The 19,778-nt window shown below is 43.9% G+C and overlaps 1 protein-coding gene across 2 annotated transcripts in view; it reads right to left on the bottom strand.

Annotated features, from left to right (window-relative positions):
• The window catches only part of IGF2R (insulin like growth factor 2 receptor), an 86,809-nt gene extending 67,254 nt beyond the window's left edge, over nt 1–19,555 (bottom strand). Inside the window, exons 1-2 of one of the 2 annotated variants that reach the window (XM_043544290.1) lie at nt 19,333–19,555; nt 4,783–4,916 (exon numbers count right to left, since the gene is read on the bottom strand). In XM_043544290.1, coding sequence (XP_043400225.1) covers nt 4,783–4,916; nt 19,333–19,463 — 265 coding nt within the window. In that variant the 5' untranslated portion in view covers nt 19,464–19,555. The remainder of the gene's footprint in view (nt 1–4,782; nt 4,917–19,332) is intronic. The other variant, XM_037895100.2, reaches the window with a different exon arrangement.
• Between the last annotated feature and the right edge of the window lie 223 nt (nt 19,556–19,778).

Raw genomic sequence — 19,778 nt, 5'->3', positions numbered from 1 at the left:
GCGACTTTAAAACAAAGAATCATAAATTAAGTCATTAAGACAGACCCAGGGTAAAAATTTTCAGAAGTGCTTAAGTGACTTACAAAACTTAAATCTTTTTCAAGAGTGACTTAGGCACTTCTGGAAGTTTTACCCTCACGCTTTTCAAACTAAAATTCATCCTCTTGTTTTTCCAGCTATAGCAATTGTGAGTAGTATTTATTAATGCAATATTGCTACAGTGTATTCAGTCTGTTTAAAGGCAGAACACATTTTGATTAGGAACGTTCTTTTGTTATACAGCTACAACCTTTCGGCTAAGAACTGTACTTACAGCCAGTCAGTGCTAAACCATCTTCTTTGTTACCCATCTTCCCTTCTCTCTATTGCCATCCCCTTGTTTGCGTTTTAGACCGTAGGCTCTTTGGGGGAAGAGACTGTTATTTACTCTGTATGTACGAGTGTCTAGCACAAGGGAGCCCTGGCTTACCTGAGACCTCTAGGCACTGCATCAGTATAACTTAACACCCCACTACAAGCCAAGGCCCAGATCCTCACAGGTATTTGGGAGTCAGGCACTTGAATACCTTTGAAGATCTGGGCTCAAGTGCCTACAATGAATGTGCATGGGGACAGGCCATAAGGGGGGGGGGGGGGGGCGGAAAAGAGAATTTATCAATCATCCAGTCCATCTATCCATGCAGCCTTGCTTAAGATGCTACTTTTAAAGCACCTCATGTGACTGAGCTTCCATCACACCTCTTGGGAGACTATTCCAGAGACTTCTCTCTCACTATCAGGAGCTACTTCCTGATATTAAGGTAAAAATAAGAGGGTGAGTTTAGACTTAACACCTCAAGTTATGCTTCTGTACCATAATAAATAATTCCTCTCCTCCTTTGATGTTTGCACCCCTCAAATATTTTAAGATTTACATTTCTCCTCCCCCTAAGCAGCTGCTTTTGAGAGAGCTTGGCTCATTCCCCATATCAATCTCTGCCCCACATGACCATGTTTGCAGTCCTTAAACCGCCCTCCAGCATATGGGAGCATGGCAATGCCATGCTCAGAACTGAACGTGATGCACCGCACCCACACAGAAAGGCCTCTCCCCAGTGGCTGCAAAAAGGGCCAATGCATACATGTCACACCGCAATCCTAGCTAACTGGTTGTCCACCTCAAGGTCTCTTTCTGTCTTACAGCCTCCAGAGTTTCTCCCATTCACTGAGTGTGGGCATCTTGGATTACTTTCCCCACAGAGTCTATTAACATGACTTTTCCTCCCTCAAGCTGCAACTCATTTTGTTATTTTCTGTCGACGTTTCTAATCTAAGTGTTTTTGTATTATTTCTCCAACCGAAGTACTGTTTCATACTGGGTTGAGTTGCAAACATTTATTCACTATGCTGTTTGCTCCCCTCTTCCAGATTAACGATGATATTAAGACCTGACCCAACACAGCTCCACACCATAGCCCACTAGACACCTCTTCACTAGCTGTCTACACAGTTGTTTATCATTACTCCTCAATTATCTTGGTGCCCATTTTCAGTCCACACGAACGTTCTGCTGCAGACCTATTTTAATATTTCTGTTAATTTTAAGAAAAGAATAAAATGTTACACTAAAATCCACATTACTACATTGACTCCATATCCTCCTGCTCCCCTCCACACACTGATTTTGTACAGCTAGGAAACACAGCCTGCCTGGCACAGTTTTATCACACTGGAGCAAGTGCTCTTTAAATGCCAGCATGATACATACTCCTCCCTTTCTATTTCCCTCTGCTTCCAGGCCCTGGCGCAACTTGGAAAACAAGTCATGTTTGAACGCATGCCAGTCAATGATTTTCCATCTCATATAGATGTAGTCTGACACCTTTAAAAACAGGCTACTTGGTTGTGGTTCAAGTTAGCTAGATTTCCCATAACACATTTCCCCTACTCCAGACCTACTTGTTAGCAAGCAACAGAGCTAAGTGAGGACACCCAAAAAGGAATGTGTTTTGGAAGCAAAAGGAACCTTCTGAATATTTGCAGAAGACTTGGACAAGATGGGGAAAGAGAAAAGAGGGTTAACATTGATAAAGGGAACAGTGACGCTGCAGGAACACCAGGCATCAGAATTTGAGACAGTGCCCACTGCCAATGCTCTCCCCCACTCTCCCACCCCCCCAGAAATCCTAGTGCCAGCAGGAAGGCATTACCACCAGGCTAGCTGAAACTCTGCCCTTTTGTCCAGGCCTGCAGATAAGCTGGGATGGGTGGAATTTGTGATGCAGATATCAGCAAGCTCTATCGTGGTGAGCTGTACAGCCCACTGACAACTCTGAAGAGGAAACCTACGTTGGTTACAAACCTTACAGATGGAAACGAAATGGGTGTGAATCACAATGGAAACTTACCCGCTAACACATTACATTCACTCTACTCTAGGGCCTCTCTTTTCCTTACTTCTATTACAAGAAGAGCTAAAAGTTTATGCTAATTTAGCTACAGGGATGCATTTTAGGACATTAACGCCCTAACAGCTATTGAGAAAATACACATACTGTGGTGAGGAGCAATGTGCAGGAGCATTCAATTAATTATCTGTAACCCACTGAAGGCAAGGTTACAATGCACAGTTAAACGCTGGCATGAGAGGAAAGCAAACAAAAATAAAATGACAGGATACACAGAGGATGCATGGTATAAGTGTCACTCCAGTTTAGAAGTAACTCTACTTTTACAACCATTTCTATTACTACTGCTGTAGTTTCCTCAGCTGACATATTGCATATACAGTCTGAATTCTCACAAAGAATGCCAGCTCTGGATGAATCAGTATGTGCTACACAATGAGGCAAGCATGGCAACACCCTTTTCATCAAGACAATATACAAGTTTTGTTTAAGGTGTTACAGATGTGCTGGAGAGCACTTGAAAACTTGTTGAGAATGCTCTGTGTTGAGAATGCTCGATTTTCTTCATAATAAAACCACATTTTTATTCAGTGCTTGAAAAAAAGCCTACTCACACATGCAGTAAGAAGCTTTCATGGGGTCACGTGCCTCCCCCTGATTTTTTGGTTGCACTCCCCCAGCTCAGACAGGATGGATAGCCTGCTGAGGTGAATCAGGAGGTGTAGGTGGCACTCCCTCCCTTGGGCCCTGCCACCCCAAGCCATCCCCGCAACTTTGCGCCCTGGGCAGCTACCCTGCTCGCCCTGCCCTGGTTACAGCCCTGCCCTGAGGTTGTTTCGGTCGGATCCTGCCAGGCACTCACCTCACAGTGGCAGCTCCTCTTTTGTGGGTCTCGCTGGGCTTGGCTCTCTGCTCGGGACATTGCAACCTCTGGGGTTGCAGCATCTGTCAGGTTTGGCCCCGTCCCCTGACTGGACCAAAATTGTGGGAGTGGAATTGTGACCTGGCTCATGAGGTTGCAGTGCCATTCACTCAAATTCGACCTACCCAGACTCCCGTCATCAAGACAGCTGGGCCAAACCTGAGTGGCGCTGGGACCCCAGAAGTTACAGTGCCTGGAGCAGGGAGCCCAACCAGCCCTGTGGGAAAGGAGCTGCCACACAACCCTTAAAACTTTCTGCTGCTTAAAGTTAGGCACATGGCTTAAGCACCTTGGTGAATCAAACTTTTACTTAAGCCCTGTTTAACCCACCTAGGAGTGGGGTTCAGACAACCAATGAAACAAAATCTGTATTTTGTTTCTAAACACTTTTTGGCACCATCTCTTTTTAACAAATCATATTAGAGGCAAAATAAGAAAAAATGTCAAGCTAACACACTGTTAAAGAGAGTCACAAGTAGTCAGGAAATTCAAAAGTTCGAGTTCCTTTACTCAACCACATTGCACATCCTCTGTCTTATTGCATGCCTTTGACAACTATCTTAAGCCACACAATGAAAGAGGAATAAGAGTATTAGCCATGTGGAATCAAAACCACCATCCATCCAGCGTTCTGTCATCCTCAACAATTTTAAAAAGGGACAAACATACTGAACCAAACAGATCTGTCAGTTTCCCCAAGATCAAATCAAATGCACAGTGATGACAAACGTAAGTGAGAAATAATCGAATCACGTGATCTCCAGAGTCACCTTCACTACCCAATGTGTAACAAATAACCAAATAAGAGGAGGGTCACAAAAATACTCATCCAAGAAGCTTAAAATTCTGTGGGATTACTTCTTCACAGTAAATAATTTTCAGCAACAGAAGTAGTGAGGAGACACCATGTTTGCATGGGACATGGGTAACTATGGGTCTATAATGAGGGACATTTCTCCAGTGAGGTACTGTTGATAGATCTAATCCAAGCATTGGTTTTCTACATAAAAACCGTACTTCAACCAACAAGCACGTATGCAGTGTACGTTGTGCTAGAAGTAGATATACTAATATAATTACAGTGAAATACATACTGTTGCTATTCCTGTTTAGAGGAGAATTTTATTTTAAAAAATTATTAGATATGCTCTAGTTCAAAAAGAATTTTAGAAAAGTTCTAGGACCTGTATCATACAGGAAGTCAGACTAGATGATGACTGATCCTTTCTGACCTTGGAAGCTATGAATAGCTGCTATAAAACTCTTGTAAACTGGGAAAAAGTTAACCAGCATAAGAAAGAGGACTTAGTATGCAGTGGTAGAAATCTTAGATTAAAATTTTATTCTGTAATTTAAGAAATATTGTTATGGCTAACATACATTAGAAAACCTGGAGAGAAGCTACAGTAAACATGTCAACATTCCAAAATATAGAGAACTTCTGGCATCGTAAGAAACAAAACATTAACTTACCTACTGACAGATAGACCTTTTTATTCAGGTAATATGCACAGACTGCACTTGATCCACTACAGTCTTCAATGCCACCACAGGGATTTATTTTATAACGCACATGTTTATCTATATCAATTGCTTCCCATGTATAACTGAAAGAAAAACAAGAAAATAGCCTGTCAGTTAATACATATTTGCAACCATTTACTCAAACCCAAAAACCCATCCATGAAATATCAGATCTAACCAAAGAATGCCACAATCTCCATAACACTGGAATCTCAATTCTGAAGTTTGTATATGATGTAGTATAAGAAGTCCTTCATGTTACTTATGTGTATGGTCCCAGGGAAAAAACAAAAACACCACACACAGGAAGAAATTTAGCCACTTTACCACTGACTGAAAATGTTTCCAACTCAGCAGCTGTCTTCGTGATAATAGATACCCACCTCTACAGAGCTCTTGTGAATAATCCTTTAAAAATCTGGCCACTCAATACTATGGAGGTGTTGACAAAGAATTCAGATGTGAGCCAGAAAAATTACAGGTGCTTGAGAGAAATGCTTCTGAAGGAAAGACTGAGTACTAATATGTATGTCTAGACCAAAAGAACAACTGAAGGAGGCACAAAGTTTCATACTCATTTTTAAAGTATGTAAATAGCTAAATTGCTCTCCATTCACTGTAAGTACAATGGAGTGACACTATGAAAACATGAAGTAAAATTAAGGGGACAATTGGTAGAGGAAGTAGAAGTGGGTGGCAACCTAGGCAAGAGTGACCATGACATGGTTGAGTTCAGGATCCTCACAAGAGGAAGAAAGGAAAGGAGAGTAGCAAAATACGGACCCTGAACTCCAGAAAAGCAAACTTAGACTCCCTTAGAGAACTGATGGGTAGGATCCCCAGGGAGGCTAATATGAGGGGGCAAGGAGTCCAGGACAGCTGGCTGTATTTCAAAGAAGCCTTATTGAGGGTGCAGGAACAAACCATCCTGATGTGCAGAAAGAATAGTAAATATGGCAGGCAACCAGCTTCGCTTAACAGTGAACTCTTCGGTGAGCTTAAACTCAAAAAAGGAAGCTTATAAGAAGTGGAAATTTGGACAAATAACTAGAGAGGAGTATAAAAATATTGCTAGAGCATGCAGGGGCATAATCAGAAAGGCCAAGGCAAAACTGGAGTTGCAGCTAGCAAGAGATGTGAAGGGTAACAAGAAGGGTTTCTACAGGTATATTAGCAACAAGAAGGTGGTCAGGAAAAGTGTGGGACCTTTACTAAACGAGGGAGGCAACACAGTGACAGATGTGGAAAAAGCTGAAGTAGTCAATGCTTTTTTTGCCTCGGTCTTCACAGACAAGGTCAGCTCCCAGACTGCTGCACTGGGCAACACAATATGGGGAGGTGCTGAGCAGCCCGCAGTGGTGAAAGAACAGTTTAAGGACTATTTAGAAAAGCTGGACATGCACAAGTCCATGGGTCCAGATCTAATGCATCCAAGGGTGCTGAGGGAGTTGGCTGATGTAATTGCAGAGCCATTGGCCATTATCTTTGAAAACTGATGGCGATTGAGGGAGGTCCCGGACGATTGGAAAAAGGCAAATAAATATAGTGCCCATATTTTAAAAAAGGAAAGAAAGAGAACCCGAGAAACTACAGACTGGTCAGCTTCACTTCAGTCCCCAGCAAAATCATGGAGCAGGTCCTCAAGGAATCCATTCTGAAGAACCTGGAGAAGAGGAAGGTTATCAGGAACTGTCAACATGGATTCACCAAGGGCAAGTCATACCTGACCAACCTGATTGCCTTCTATGATGAAATAACTGGCTCTGTGAATATGGGGAAAGCTGTGGATGTGATATATCTTGACTTTAGCAAAGCTTTTAATGCTGTCTCCCACAGTATTCTTGCCAGCAAGTTAAAGTATAGATTGAATGAATGGACTATAAGGTGGATAGAAAGCTGGCTAGATTGCCGGGCTCAACGGGGAATGATCAACGGCTCGATGTCTAGTTGGCAATCGGTATCAAGCACAGTGCCTCAGGGGTCGGTCCTGGGGCCAGTTTTGTTCAACATCTTTATTAATGATCTGGATGATGGGATTAATTGCACCCTCAGCAAGTTCACAGACGACACTAAGATGGGGGAGAGGTAGATACGCTGGAGGGTAGGGATAAGGTCCAGAGTGACCTAGACAAACTGGAGGATTGGGCCAAAAGAAATCTGAGGCTCAACAAGGACAAGTGCAGAGTCCTGCACTTACGACGGAAGAATCCCATGCACAACTACAGGCTAGGGATCGAATGGCTAAGCAGCAGTTCTGCAGAAGAGGACCTAGGGGTGACAGTGGACATGAGTCAACAGTGTGCCCTTGTTGCCAAGAAGGCCAACAGCATATTGGGCTGTATTAGTAGGAGCACTGCCAGCAGATTGAGGGAAGTGATTATTCCCCTCTATTTGGCACTGCTGAGGCCACATCTGGATTATTCCATCCAGTTTTGGTCCCCCCACTACAGAAGGGATGTGGGCAAATTGGAGAGAGTCCAGTGGAAGGCAACAAAAATTATTAGGGCTCTGGGGCACATGATTTATGAGGAGAGGTCGAGGGAACTGGGATTATTTAGTCTGCAGAAGAGAGGAGTGAGGGGGGATTTGATAGCAGCCTTCAACTACCTGAACGGGGGTGCCAAAGAGCGTGGAGCTTGGCTGTTCTCAGTGGTGGCAGATGACAGAACAAGAAGCAATGGCCTCAAGTTGCAGTGTAGTGGTCTAGGTGATATTAGGAAACACTACTTCACTAGGAGGATGGTGAAGCACTGGAATGGGTTACCTAGGGAGGTGGTAGAATCTCCATCCTTAGAGGTTTTTTAAGGCCAGGCTTGACAAAGTCCTGGCTGGGATGATTTAGTTGGTGTTGGTCCTGCTTTGAGCAGGGGATTGGACTAGATAACCTCCTGAGGTCCCTTCCAACCCTGATATTCTATGATTCTGTGACAAAGTAAGCAGAATGAGAAAAAAATTCCCCAGAGATGTTAGTTTGTGGCACCATCTCCCAGGAAAAATGGAGGCACCATCTTTATTTGGAGCTTTTAAATTTAGACTGGACAAAGCACTAGAACAAACATTCAGAAGAATGGCCAGCACTCAAAGATTGATCTATCACAGATATTTCTAATGCATGATCACAGTGGTATTAGAGCACTTGTGTGACCTATTAGCTCTTCCCCATGCCTATCCCCTTTCCAGTTTCTACAGTTTTACAATTCCAGTGCGGTTTGAGACATTTATCAGCTGCCAGCTCTACCAAAGAAGCCCAGCAACCTGGTCCAGCTACTGGGATTTTACCAGGGTGCAATCCATGGACTCTGCTTGAGGGCCTCATCTTCTGTACCAATCTCTAGCTGGCAGGAGTTTTGATCATTTGAAGCCATCATTCCCCAAACAGCCAGAACACAAAGATGCTCTCTTGTTCCACACTGAAGGCTGACTACTAGGACCAGGAAGAAAGGAAAAGAGGAGTTACTCTGTCCCACTCTCAGGCTGGTTTTTGAGTCATCTTTGTCTATGAAGACCTCCAGTGCCTGGTTGCATTACTTGTTTTTGTTTGTTTTTTTAAAAACAGCAGGTCAAAGTTTACTAGGGAATTTTCAGTGCACCACAGGAGGATCCACGAAGCCTGTTTGGACATGGCATGGAGAAGCATTGTAGATTTACATCTAGCTTGCAGTGCACTAACTCGCTATATAGACAGGCCCAGAGTTCTCGCTTTACCGAGAGACAGCAACACAAAGAAACTTGATAAGCAGTGTGTCGATTTCACCGTTGCCCAAAGGGTCTGTACAGCAGCAAGGGAAGTTGACCAGTTTTCTTAATTTCACTCTGCTGCTGCTTGGGAAAAAAAGTTATAAGTTGGTGTAGAGGCATCAGAACTATCTGCAAATTCAAAGAGGATTCTGTGCTAGACAACTTTCCAAACATGACCTGTTTTCTTCCCTCCAAACTTTACAGTGGATCACCTCTTAGTTACTACTCAATACCAGGTAAGAAAAGTTGGTGTCATTAGCAAACCAATGGAAGATGGGTAAAAGGAATTCAATGTCTACTCAATAGGCATTTCCCCTTTCTTGTAAACAACCTAATCTTTAGCCCCATATGTGCAGGTACATTTCACAAATTAGATATCACTGAGGTAGAGAAAGAGCTCCAAGCAAAAGCAGCAAAGAACAGAAGTTATAATGTAAAAATTACAAGAAATGGAGGAAGGGAAAGGAGTTAGACAATGCCAGAGCAAAACTAAGTAAAAAAGTGAAGTGGTAGTTAAAAAAAAAAAAAAAAAAAAAAAAACACACACACCCTGAAGAAATTGACTTAACCCTCAGGTAACATGGGGGCAGGAAAAGAAAAGACTACAGCTGGTTGGAAAAACAGAATAGTTTTCCATCAAAAATGCAGTTTCATTGAAATCAAAAATGCTTTTACAAAATTGTGTCAGTCTCACCTAGTGTGGATAAAAATCATTGATTTTTTTTCTAAAAAGGTTATTTAACTCAGATTTCTAAGTTAAATTTTATACAGATTTAAAAAAAAAAAAAAGACCCATGCACACCCAATTTCAAGTTACATTTGAAACTGACATCCTAAGCCAAGACTTAACTTATTGGTCTATTAAAATCATTCCATGTTTCAAGATTTTCATACAGCAAGTAACATGCATTGACAGAAAGTCACTAATCCTGAATGAAGTAGGAAGACAGTGCACTTTTTATAGGTCAGGTCTACACTACAAACTTATATTGGTTTATCTATGCCACTCAGGGATGTGAAAAACCCACACCCCTGAGCGATGTAGTTATACCAACCTAACCCCTCGTATAGACAGTGCCATGTCAATGGGTGGGCCAGTGGGGTTACAAGGTGAAAGTCAGTGCAGTCTCAAGTTAGGCTGTAAGCCATCTAATAATAAAGCCTGAAAATACCAGTCACTAGTTCTAGTAAAGCAGAAGAAACCTGGTTGGTTAATATTCTGTGTGAATTTGCTCTGAACAACATGACCTACTGGTTCTCTACAGCTCAGTGGTAACAGATGACTACTGGAAAGTCTGACACACATCTACTCCCATGTAATCGTAAAGGCCCATCACAAGTGGTATTCATTGCTTTGCGAGCTACCAAACCACACCAGGGTTAGTCTGTATTCGTAAAAAGAAAAGGAGTACTTGTGGCACCTTAGAGACTAACCAGTTTAGCTCACGAAAGCTCATGCTCAAATAAACTGGTTAGTCTCTAAGGTGCCACAAGTACTCCTTTTCTTTTTACAAACCACACCAGCCTCTCCTTTTTGAAGTGGTCATGAGGCTCTTTTCTCTATGTGCTCAAAATTCTGCAAGAGTTCCACATCAGTAAGCTTTAAAAAGAATGTTAAAGTTAATCCACAAGTGTCTATATAGTCAACAGCAAAGGTCATAGGACTGAACTTTTGTTTTCATGGTTTGTGAAGAACCCATTCAGTTAAAACATGTTTTACAAGAATCAGGGTTTTTTTAAAAAGTGGTCTTTAAATTGAAAAAACTCACCCCAGCCAGGGCTTTGTCAAGCCTGACCTTAAAAACTTCCAAGGAAGGGGATTCCACCACCTCCCTAGGTAATGCATTCCAGTGTTTCACCACCCTCCTAGTGAAAAAGTTTTTCCTAATATCCAACCTAAATCTCCCCCACTGCAACTTGAGACCATTACTCCTTGTCCTGTCACCTGCTATCACTGAGAATAGTCTAGATCCATCCTCTTTGGATCCACCTTTCAGGTAGTTAAAAGCAGCTATCAAATCCCCCCTCATTCTTCTCTTCCGTAGACTAAACAATCCCAGTTCCCTCAGCCTCTCCTCATAAGTCATGTGTTCCAGACCCCTAATCATTTTTGTTGCCCTTCGCTGGACTCTCTCCAATTTCTGCACATCCTTCTTATAGCGTGGGGCCCAAAACTGGACACAGTACTCCAGATGAGGCCTCACCAATGTCGAATAAAGGGGAATGATCACGTCCCTCGATCTGCTGGCAATGCCCCTACATATACATCCCAAAATGCCATTGGCCTTCTTGGCAACAAGGGCACACTGCTGACTCATATCCAGCTTCTCGTCCACTGTCACCCCTAGGTCCTTCTCTGCAGAACTGCTGCCTAGCCATTCGATCCCTAGTCTGTAGCGGTGCATTGGATTCTTCCGTCGTAAGTGCAGGACTGTGCACTTGTCCTTGTTGAGCCTCAGATTTCTTTTGGCCCAATCCTCCAATTTCTCTAGGTCACTCTGGACCTTATCCCTATCCTCCAGCGTATCTACCTCTCCCCCATCTTAGTGTCGTCTGTGAACTTGCTGAGGGTGCAATTAATCCCATCATCCAGATCATTAATAAAGATGTTGAACAAAACTGGCCCCAGGACCGACCCCTGAGGCACTGTGCTTGATACCGATTGCCAACTAGACATCGAGCCGTTGATCATTCCCCGCTGAGCCCGACAATCTAGCCAGCTTTCTATCCACCTTATAGTCCATTCATTCAATCTATACTTTAACTTGCTGGCAAGAATACTGTGGGAGACAGCATTAAAAGCTTTGCTAAAGTCAAGGAATAACATGTCCACTGCTTTCCCTTCATCCAGAGAGCCAGTTATTTCATCATAGAAGGCAATCAGGTTGGTCAGGCATGACTTGCCCTTAGTGAATCCATGCTGACTGTTCCTGATCACTTTTCTCTTCTCTAAGTGCTTCAGAATTGATTCCTTGAGGACATGCTCCACGATTTTTCCAGGGACTGAGGTGAGGCTGACTGGCCTGTAGTTCCCAGGATCCTCCTTCTTCCCTTTTTTAAAGATTGGCACTACATTAGCCTTTTTCCAATCTTCCGGGACTTCCCCTGATCGCCATCAGTTTTCAAAGATAACGGCCAATGGCTCTGCAATCACATCCGCCAATTCCTTTGGCGCTCTCGGATGCAACGCATCCAGCCCCATGGACTTGTGCACGTCCAGTTTTTCTAAATAGTCCCGAACCACTTCTTCCTTCACGAGGGCTGGCCACCTCCTCCCCATGCTGTGCTGCTCAGTGCAGTAGTCTGGGAGCTGACCTTCTTCGTGAAGACAGAGGCAAAGAAAGCATTGAGTACATTCGCTTTTTCCACATCCTCTGTCACTAGGTTGCCTCCCTCAGTCAGTAAGGGGCCCACACTTTCCTTGGCTTTCTTCTTATTGCCAACATACCTGAAGAAACCCTTCCTGTTACTCTTAACATCCCTCGCTAGCTGCAACTCCAGGTGTGATTTAGCCTTCCTGATTTCATTCCTACATGCCCGAGCAATATTTATATACTCATCCCTGGTCATTTGTCCAATCTTCCACTTCTTGTAAGCCTCTTTTTCGTGTTTAAGATCAGCAAGGATTTCACTGTTAAGCCAAGCTGGTCACCTGCCATATTTACTATTCTTTCTACACATCGGGATGGTTTGTCCCTGTAACCTCAATAAGCGTTCTTTAAAATACAGCCAGCTCTCCTGGACTCCTTTCCCTCTCATGTTGTTCTCACAGGGGATCTTGCCCAATCAATCTTACCCTCTGCTCTTGTATGCCTGTTACTTTGTTCAACAAACATTGATGGTAAGGAAGTATGTCCTTATGACAAATCCTGTAGCTATGTCATATGTCAAACCTATATAACTTACTGATTTGGCCAGGAAATCTTAACCCTCATCCCTATGCTTTGACATTTCACTTGGGGGCTACATAAGTCTTACGATACATCCACTGGCTTACGGAGCAGGACACATGCAAGCCAATTACAAGGATAAACCAATTTTAAAGTGCCTGCAGCTGAATGGAGCTCAATCACTGCAAACAGAAAAGGGTTAAAGCAACCATAAAAAAGGATCAGATGTGAAGGAAGCATGTTATTAAGAAAGTGAGATGGGATTTGGATCGGTTTGGTTTGCATATGTAGAATGATATCTTGCATTCATGTGGCACCTCCTACTTAAATATTTCAGCATGCTTTAGAAGCCAGCTAATTTATCTGAATTTGCCCAAGGTCACACAGTGCGGCTGTGACAGAGCCAGGAATAGATCATCAGGTTTCCCCATTCCCAGCGTGAAACTCCTCAAAAAGAGGGTGAACTGGAGGCTGTTCTCTGGTTCTGTCAGCGGCACACGTGTTGGGAGTGGACCTGACACGCATTCTTATGTCAATTATGGTACAGTGTACTGTGATTAAGAGGCTGAAAGAATAATAGTATATAGTTATGCCTGGAAGAGCATGGGGGATGAGATCATGAGGAGAGAGTTAAGGTCGTTGGATTTAAGCTGCAGCAATTTTGAATTTCCTAACTTTAAAACAAAACTACAAGTATTTGAAACACTGCAACATTCTATTAACATTCTACTATTTTTTCCCCTAAACTAGTGACACTGCAATGGGTTTATAACTTTTGTTCTATCTTACTGAATCTTTGCCTGAGGTTTATTTTAAATATACACAAGAGCAGGAGCTCAGTAACACCGCTCTGCACGTTACCACAATACTGGTTGAGCTAGCATATGAAAAAAAACAAACAAAAAAAAAAAACCACCACACTTTCTCTTCATCAAGCCACACTTGTTTTGTCTAGGCAGGGTCCATCAGAAAGGAGGAAGGCAGAGGGGAAATATGAAGTTGGAAAGGGGCTAGAACATATAGCAGTGTAGAAGCAAAGTTAAAAAACTCCAATGGGGGGGGGGGAAGAGGAGGAGAGGGGAAAGAGAAGAGAGAGTTTTCCTTTAAGATTGCCCAGACAGTGTTTGTTGTATAGAAACATTTTGAAATTCTACTTCTAAGTCATGTCTGCAAAATTATTGTTTTCAATACTAAATCTGTCCCCCATTTTTTTTTTTTTGTGACTTCACAAATAAATTTTCCTTAAAAAGGATTTCTCTCCTCTGTTGCTCTGAGATGCAAACAAACTGGGGAAGAATTTGAACTGTGTCCAGAGTGCAGTCAGATAGACAAGATAAACTGAAGATATGGAGAGACTTTTTCCCTCTACTTATTTGCATTGTAGTAGCCTTAACTGTCACAAGACTTACCAGTTGAAAAACAAATCATGCAGATTTAAGTTGACTGGCTTAACGGGACACTGCCTGAAAGCAAGATTTTTACCTAGCACAGTTATGGCTAAACATGTGAAGAAAAAACAGCTGGAGGAAGCTATGAAATTAGTTTTACAAAGCCAGAGAACATGATTTAGAAAGGAAGACTCTCTATAAGAAGCTTCCCTTTACTCCTAGATTCCACAAGCCAACTAACCAACAAAGCACTAGGAACAAGCAACTCAGACCACTACAGCTGAACTGCACAGAACCTCACACTGTGTTTGTGGTGCCTGTGAAGACTTGGAAGCAGGCTGTCCTATACACCACTTCTCTACCTTGAAAATTTTCCTTCTGGTTTGTCCAGCTTTGAACACTGAGCAGGGTGTGATAGGACCAGTGAGAAGGAGACATGGTTCCACTGTTCCAGCAAAACAGACAGGCCAAAAGTTAAAGTGACTGAGAGACCTGTTCTACCCAGGTCCTTATCATGGGATCAGTTAGCAGTCAAGAAACGTATAAGTTATGTTTGTAGCTTTAGTATTGTACTAGGCAAGGAAGGGAAGAGCATGTCAATGGCTGAGGCCACTGTAGAATGATAGTGATCCACCAGGTCCTCCACTCCTCATCCTCCAGGTGGGGTGCTGATGTCCTTTAGCAGGCTTTGTAATTCATTGGAGTCCATGAGTCTTCATAGGGGAATCCGGATTGTTGTTTTTTCTTGTTGCCTGAGTGCTGGAAGGTTTCTGACCACTGTCTTAATGAGGCGATTACCCACCCAAGACTGTGGCTGGGTCGTAACATCCTCAAACTTGATATCTTGGCCAAAGATCAGGTTCAATGTATGTCCGGCTGTGTGAGTTGGACCAAAGATGACTTATGAAAGTCCTAGGGAGGCAAGTGAGGAGATTGTTTTGAGGTTTTTAAATCTTGTCAACAGGTACTGAAGTTTCCCTGTGTGACAATTCTGGGGTATCTCACCACCGCCAACAAGGTGTCAGGGAGCTCCTTTACAAATCTTTTTGTCTGTGACGGTTGGTAAATTAGCATAAAATTTACATAGCTTTGGTTCTGGTTTCTACTGTCATATGAATGAATTCAAATAAAGTTGTCTTATCAGTGGTACCGCTCTTACATCTGATGTTTGCAGAGAAGATGAAAGCCGCGGCACCTGCCTTCTTGACCTGCCTAGGTCTGTGGTGTACTAAGTATCCTGGGGGGGACAAGGTGACCTACCACATGGCTTGCAGTGTCATCCAGCCACTCTCAATGCTGCAGGCTCTCTCATGTGATGCCTCACTGATGATGTCATATATAGTTAGCATCAATTTTAATTCATGCTACTTTGTGTTGTCCCTTTCTGACCCATGCCTCAGTAATAGACCTGTGTAGTATTTAGGGGTCAGATGTCTAGAATTTGATTTCTTATTTCTGCTTCTGTTTCCTTGGACAGCTCCTCCCAATTCAAACTGTGATAGGAGAAGTAGTAGATGTTGCCATGGGATGTGCCAAGTGGAGGAATGGTAGTCTGATTTCCCAGATGTCATGGGAAAGGCAGGTTTGTTGAATATCTTTTGGAGCTCTAACCTGGCTGAGTCCTGGAAATGGGCAGAGCTGGAGCAGTGTGTTCTTGGAATAGTGGTGGGTGCTCTGGAAGCATTATGGCATAACAGCAATGGAAATAGTAATAAATGACAACAATAAGGGCTGAGCCCAGTAAGAGGAAGTGTCAGTGGCATCATACATCAGTTTCCTTTAAATAATCTGTCTGTTGTCATGACACCCCTGTTGCCGTTACCTGATTTGGGAAGGAGGTGGAGAAGAGTGAGGAAGAGACTAGTACTTACGTAGACAAGACTAAAAAGTAAGAGCTGAAATGTGGCTTCCTCACCAGCAGATGGCAGAGTAGCCTGGAGGAGCAGGGCTGGGGCCCGGGGCTCCTTTCTTATAGAAGAACAGAGCCCAGTGGTGGCCTTGTTCCTAGTGGTGGTTATTGACTTAGAATCTTAGAATATCAGGGTTGGAAGGGACCTCAGGAGGTCATCTAGTCCATCCCCCTGCTCAAAGCAGGGCTCATCCCCAATTAAATCATCCCAGCCAGGGCTTTGTCAAGCCTGACCTTAAAAACTTCTAAGGAAGGAGATTCCACCACCTCCCTAGGTAATGCATTCCAGTGTTTCACCACCCTCCTAGTGAAAAAGTTTTTCCTAATATCCAACCTAAATCTCCCCCACTGCAACTTGAGACCATTACTCCTTCTTCTGTCATCTGCTACCACTGAGAACGGTCTAGAGCCATCCTCTTTGGAACCCCCTTTCAGGTAGTTGAAAGCAGCTATCAAATCCCCCCTCATTCTTCTCTTCCATAGACTAAACATCCTCACGGCCTCACTTTCACCTTTTAAAAATTGAAAGAAGTTATCTGAAAAATGAAAAGCGACCAAAAGTCCCACTGGGGGGAGGCAGGAGAGTAGCTGGAGCAGCAGAGCCCCAGACCCTTTAAAGGCTGTTAGGATCCCCTGCTGTTTCCACTGGTGCCAGGTGCATGTGGGGCCAGCTGGACCCCGCTCCTGCTGCTAGAGCTGCATCCCCAAAGGGTGGGGGAGGAGACAGGAGCACTGGATAATCCCTCCAATGCTGAAGAAAATATTTAGCTTTTACTGGGTATCTTACACAAATGAAGATGTGCATGTGTGCTTTGAGAGAATGATGTGTATTCACTGTTCTGAATGTTCTGTTTTGTGAGTGATGGTAGTTGAATTATTCAGAGCTGAAATAACATGAAAACCAAGCAATCCTGGACTATATTCCTCCTAGAAATATAGCTTTGAAAAGGTACATTTGTAGTTTGACTGTAAGATCTTTGGAGCAGGGTTTGTCTGGTTATGTGTTTGTACAGTACCTAGTGTGACTCAAACTCCTGTTATGATTGAGACCCCTAGGCACTACTGTAATGCAAGAAAATAATCTAATAAGATGTATTATTGACTAGAGCAGAAGCAAGGCCTACAGCACTTCTGAACAGATATAATTATCACTTGAGAAGGAGAAATCCATTGTATACATGCCTATAGTAGGTAACCTTGTGCAGAATTGGTGTACTTGCTGACCATCTTAGAAGGCTCATATCTACAACATATTTTAATTCATTCCTACAATTATTTTTTAGTGTAACTCTTATATTAAGCCATAGAATTAATCAGTACTAAAATAGTTAAATGTCAACAATATTTATCAACTGGATAACGCCTTAAAGTGTGATTCTACTCTAAAAAGACTTACTCCAGAAGCAGCTTCAGTAGTGGGTTCCATGTTTATTAGGTCTCAATACCAGAACAAATATGCTCAGTTTACAAGTAAGAAGAATTTTTTCTGCCTACCAACTCTGCAAAAATCAATTGAACTGTCACATGGATTTTTCTTCCCTTTTCACACGAGCATCAACAGTAAAGTCTCTGCAGCCCATTTTACGTCCTCACTGACACCTGTCCACCCCAATAGCCTTGAATGGGTTTGCACTGGTGTATATGTTAACCCACTTATATAGATTATGCACAAGGAGGAGGCAGATACAGCTTCCTCCTAGCTGTCTTTGCACTGTAGGATTTACAGGAATAAAATAAAGGAGTAAGCTTGTTTGCCTCACTAAAATAAAATATGACAGCACACAACAGAAACAGGCTTAAGAGTAAGAAGGTGCCATTTTTACAGTGTTGATTTTCAGAGTAGAACTATACTTTAACTCACTCCTCCTTCACACCTAAAATTACTTTGATTTCTAAGTGTATTTGTTTAAAAAGAAAAAGCTATATATAAAATCTGGCTTTTTCTGAAATATCTGAGGCCAACTGTTTTATGATAGATATGTTAACCAACAAACCTTCAAAACTTCTAGCTGAGAAGCGGATTCATCACAAATATAGTTTCAAAGAACAATGTAAGTAAAGTACACAGAAGAGAGGACCAACATACTAATATGATACTACTGTACACTCTGGGTTAGCATGAGTCTTTACATTCATCCTTGTGTAACGAAAAATGTATAGCTGCATTGTTCCTCCACCCCCACCCAGAGCACCAGAACAATGTTTGTAGTGGGGATGCTGAAAGACCCTAAACAAAACCGTACACCCTGTATATGATGGAAGTCTACTTCAAACCAGAGTACTGCCATATTCCCAGTGCTCCTAGTTCCAGCATCCCTAGCACCAGGAAAGCATTTCTGTCACCTATAAATTTCAACTTCTGAATCTCTAACCCAGAGGGGGAAAAAGCTAGCTCACAAGCTGCTAAACACTAAGCTGTGGCCAGCATCAGTTTTATTTTTTCTCAGCACTGTTTAGCCTGACACCCACTGAAATTGGCAACTGGAACAACTTGCTTGAGTTGACTGAGAGAGAGAGATTATGCATGCACAAGTCATACATTATGTTTACACAGTTCCTTTGATCCCAAATGTTCCAAGCACACTTAATGAATTTAGATATATTTGACACTAGTAGAAAGCAGTCACCTCCAGGGAGGAGGGCAGCAGCCAGGCCATGGCCCAGGCATTGGTCAACAGAGGCATAGGGAGGAGGAAAACTAATCAAATATACCAGTACAAAACCAAACCTTTTAATAAGCATAATGGGATCACCGACACAAAAGCAGAGCTAAAACAGCACAGAGTCCTTGTGGCACCTTAGTCTCCACAAGGACTCCTCGCTGTTTTTGCTGATGCAGACTAACATGGCTACAGCTCTAAAAGCGGATCTACCTATTCATGTTTAAGTTTCTCCTCTGAAAAGCCACAAACCCTAAAAATTTGTGTGAAATTTTCAAAAGCATTCAAGTACCTTTTGAAAATGAAACTTAGGAGCCAGTGACTTTTGGGCATTCCTCCCCCTCCCCTTTACCTGAGGGCATGTGACACAAACAAAAGGTAATAAAAGGAGACCAAGCACCTTGCAGCCTCAAACATTACCCACTCTTTCTCCACAGGTATATACCACAGCGGCAGGCTCCTTAGACACCAGTTAGGGAGGATCCCAAAGCACTCTACTAGCAGAGTCACAAACGGCACACAAGTGTCAAGCCCCCACATCCTGCAGCCACCTGAGCGGAAACGCTCAGCCGTTTAATGGCACAACACAAGGCAGATGGTGAAGGCAAATAAAGGCCGTGCCCCTGCGGACTGGGCCGAAGGAAGCAAAGGGCGATTGTACAAGAAAGAGCTTAGCCGCAACACCACACATGGGGGGGGAGGGACACACAAATAACCAAGCACGAGAGGCAAGACGCTCCGGGCACCCGTTCGCCCCCCAGTTCGCTGCCACATTGATTTAGAGGCGTTGCCAGCTCAGTGAGCGATGGGGGGCGGGGAGCTCTTCACAGACTGTCCCTTTCACGCCATGGGCCCTGCAGGGAGCTCCAGCAGCAGCCGCCCCCAGCGCCCTGCCCGCAGCGGCGGGTCCCCACCTGCACAGCGGCTGGTAGTCCAGGCTCTGGGCCTCGCCGCCTGCCCGCAGCCCCGGAAGCAGGAGCAGGAGCAGCCAGGCCGGGAGGCGGGGCGCGGGGAGCCATCGCGGGGCAGGCCGCGGGCAGCGCATCTCATGGGTGCAGCGCGGGGGCCTCAGAACGGAGCCGGAACTGACGGGCGCCCCTGCGCCTGGGACCTGATAGAGAGGAACGGAGGGGTCATGTGATCCCCACCCCCAGCCCGCTCATGTGACTCCCGGGTCATGTGACCAGTCATGTGCGTGACAGGCTCGGCGGGGGGGGATTGTGTGTGACCCGCCCCCGGGCACCAGCTACCCCCACAGCCCCGAGACCTCTCACAGCCCCCTACGGCGCCGGGCTAGCCGGGCCTGTTCCCCCAGTGATACCTCCCACTCCGGGCACCCACCCCCCCGCACCCCACAGAT

Source organism: Chelonia mydas, chromosome 3 (genome assembly GCF_015237465.2).
Source record: "Chelonia mydas isolate rCheMyd1 chromosome 3, rCheMyd1.pri.v2, whole genome shotgun sequence".
Lineage (NCBI taxonomy): Eukaryota > Metazoa > Chordata > Testudines > Cheloniidae > Chelonia > Chelonia mydas.
This window is presented reverse-complemented; position numbering and strand designations above follow the sequence as displayed.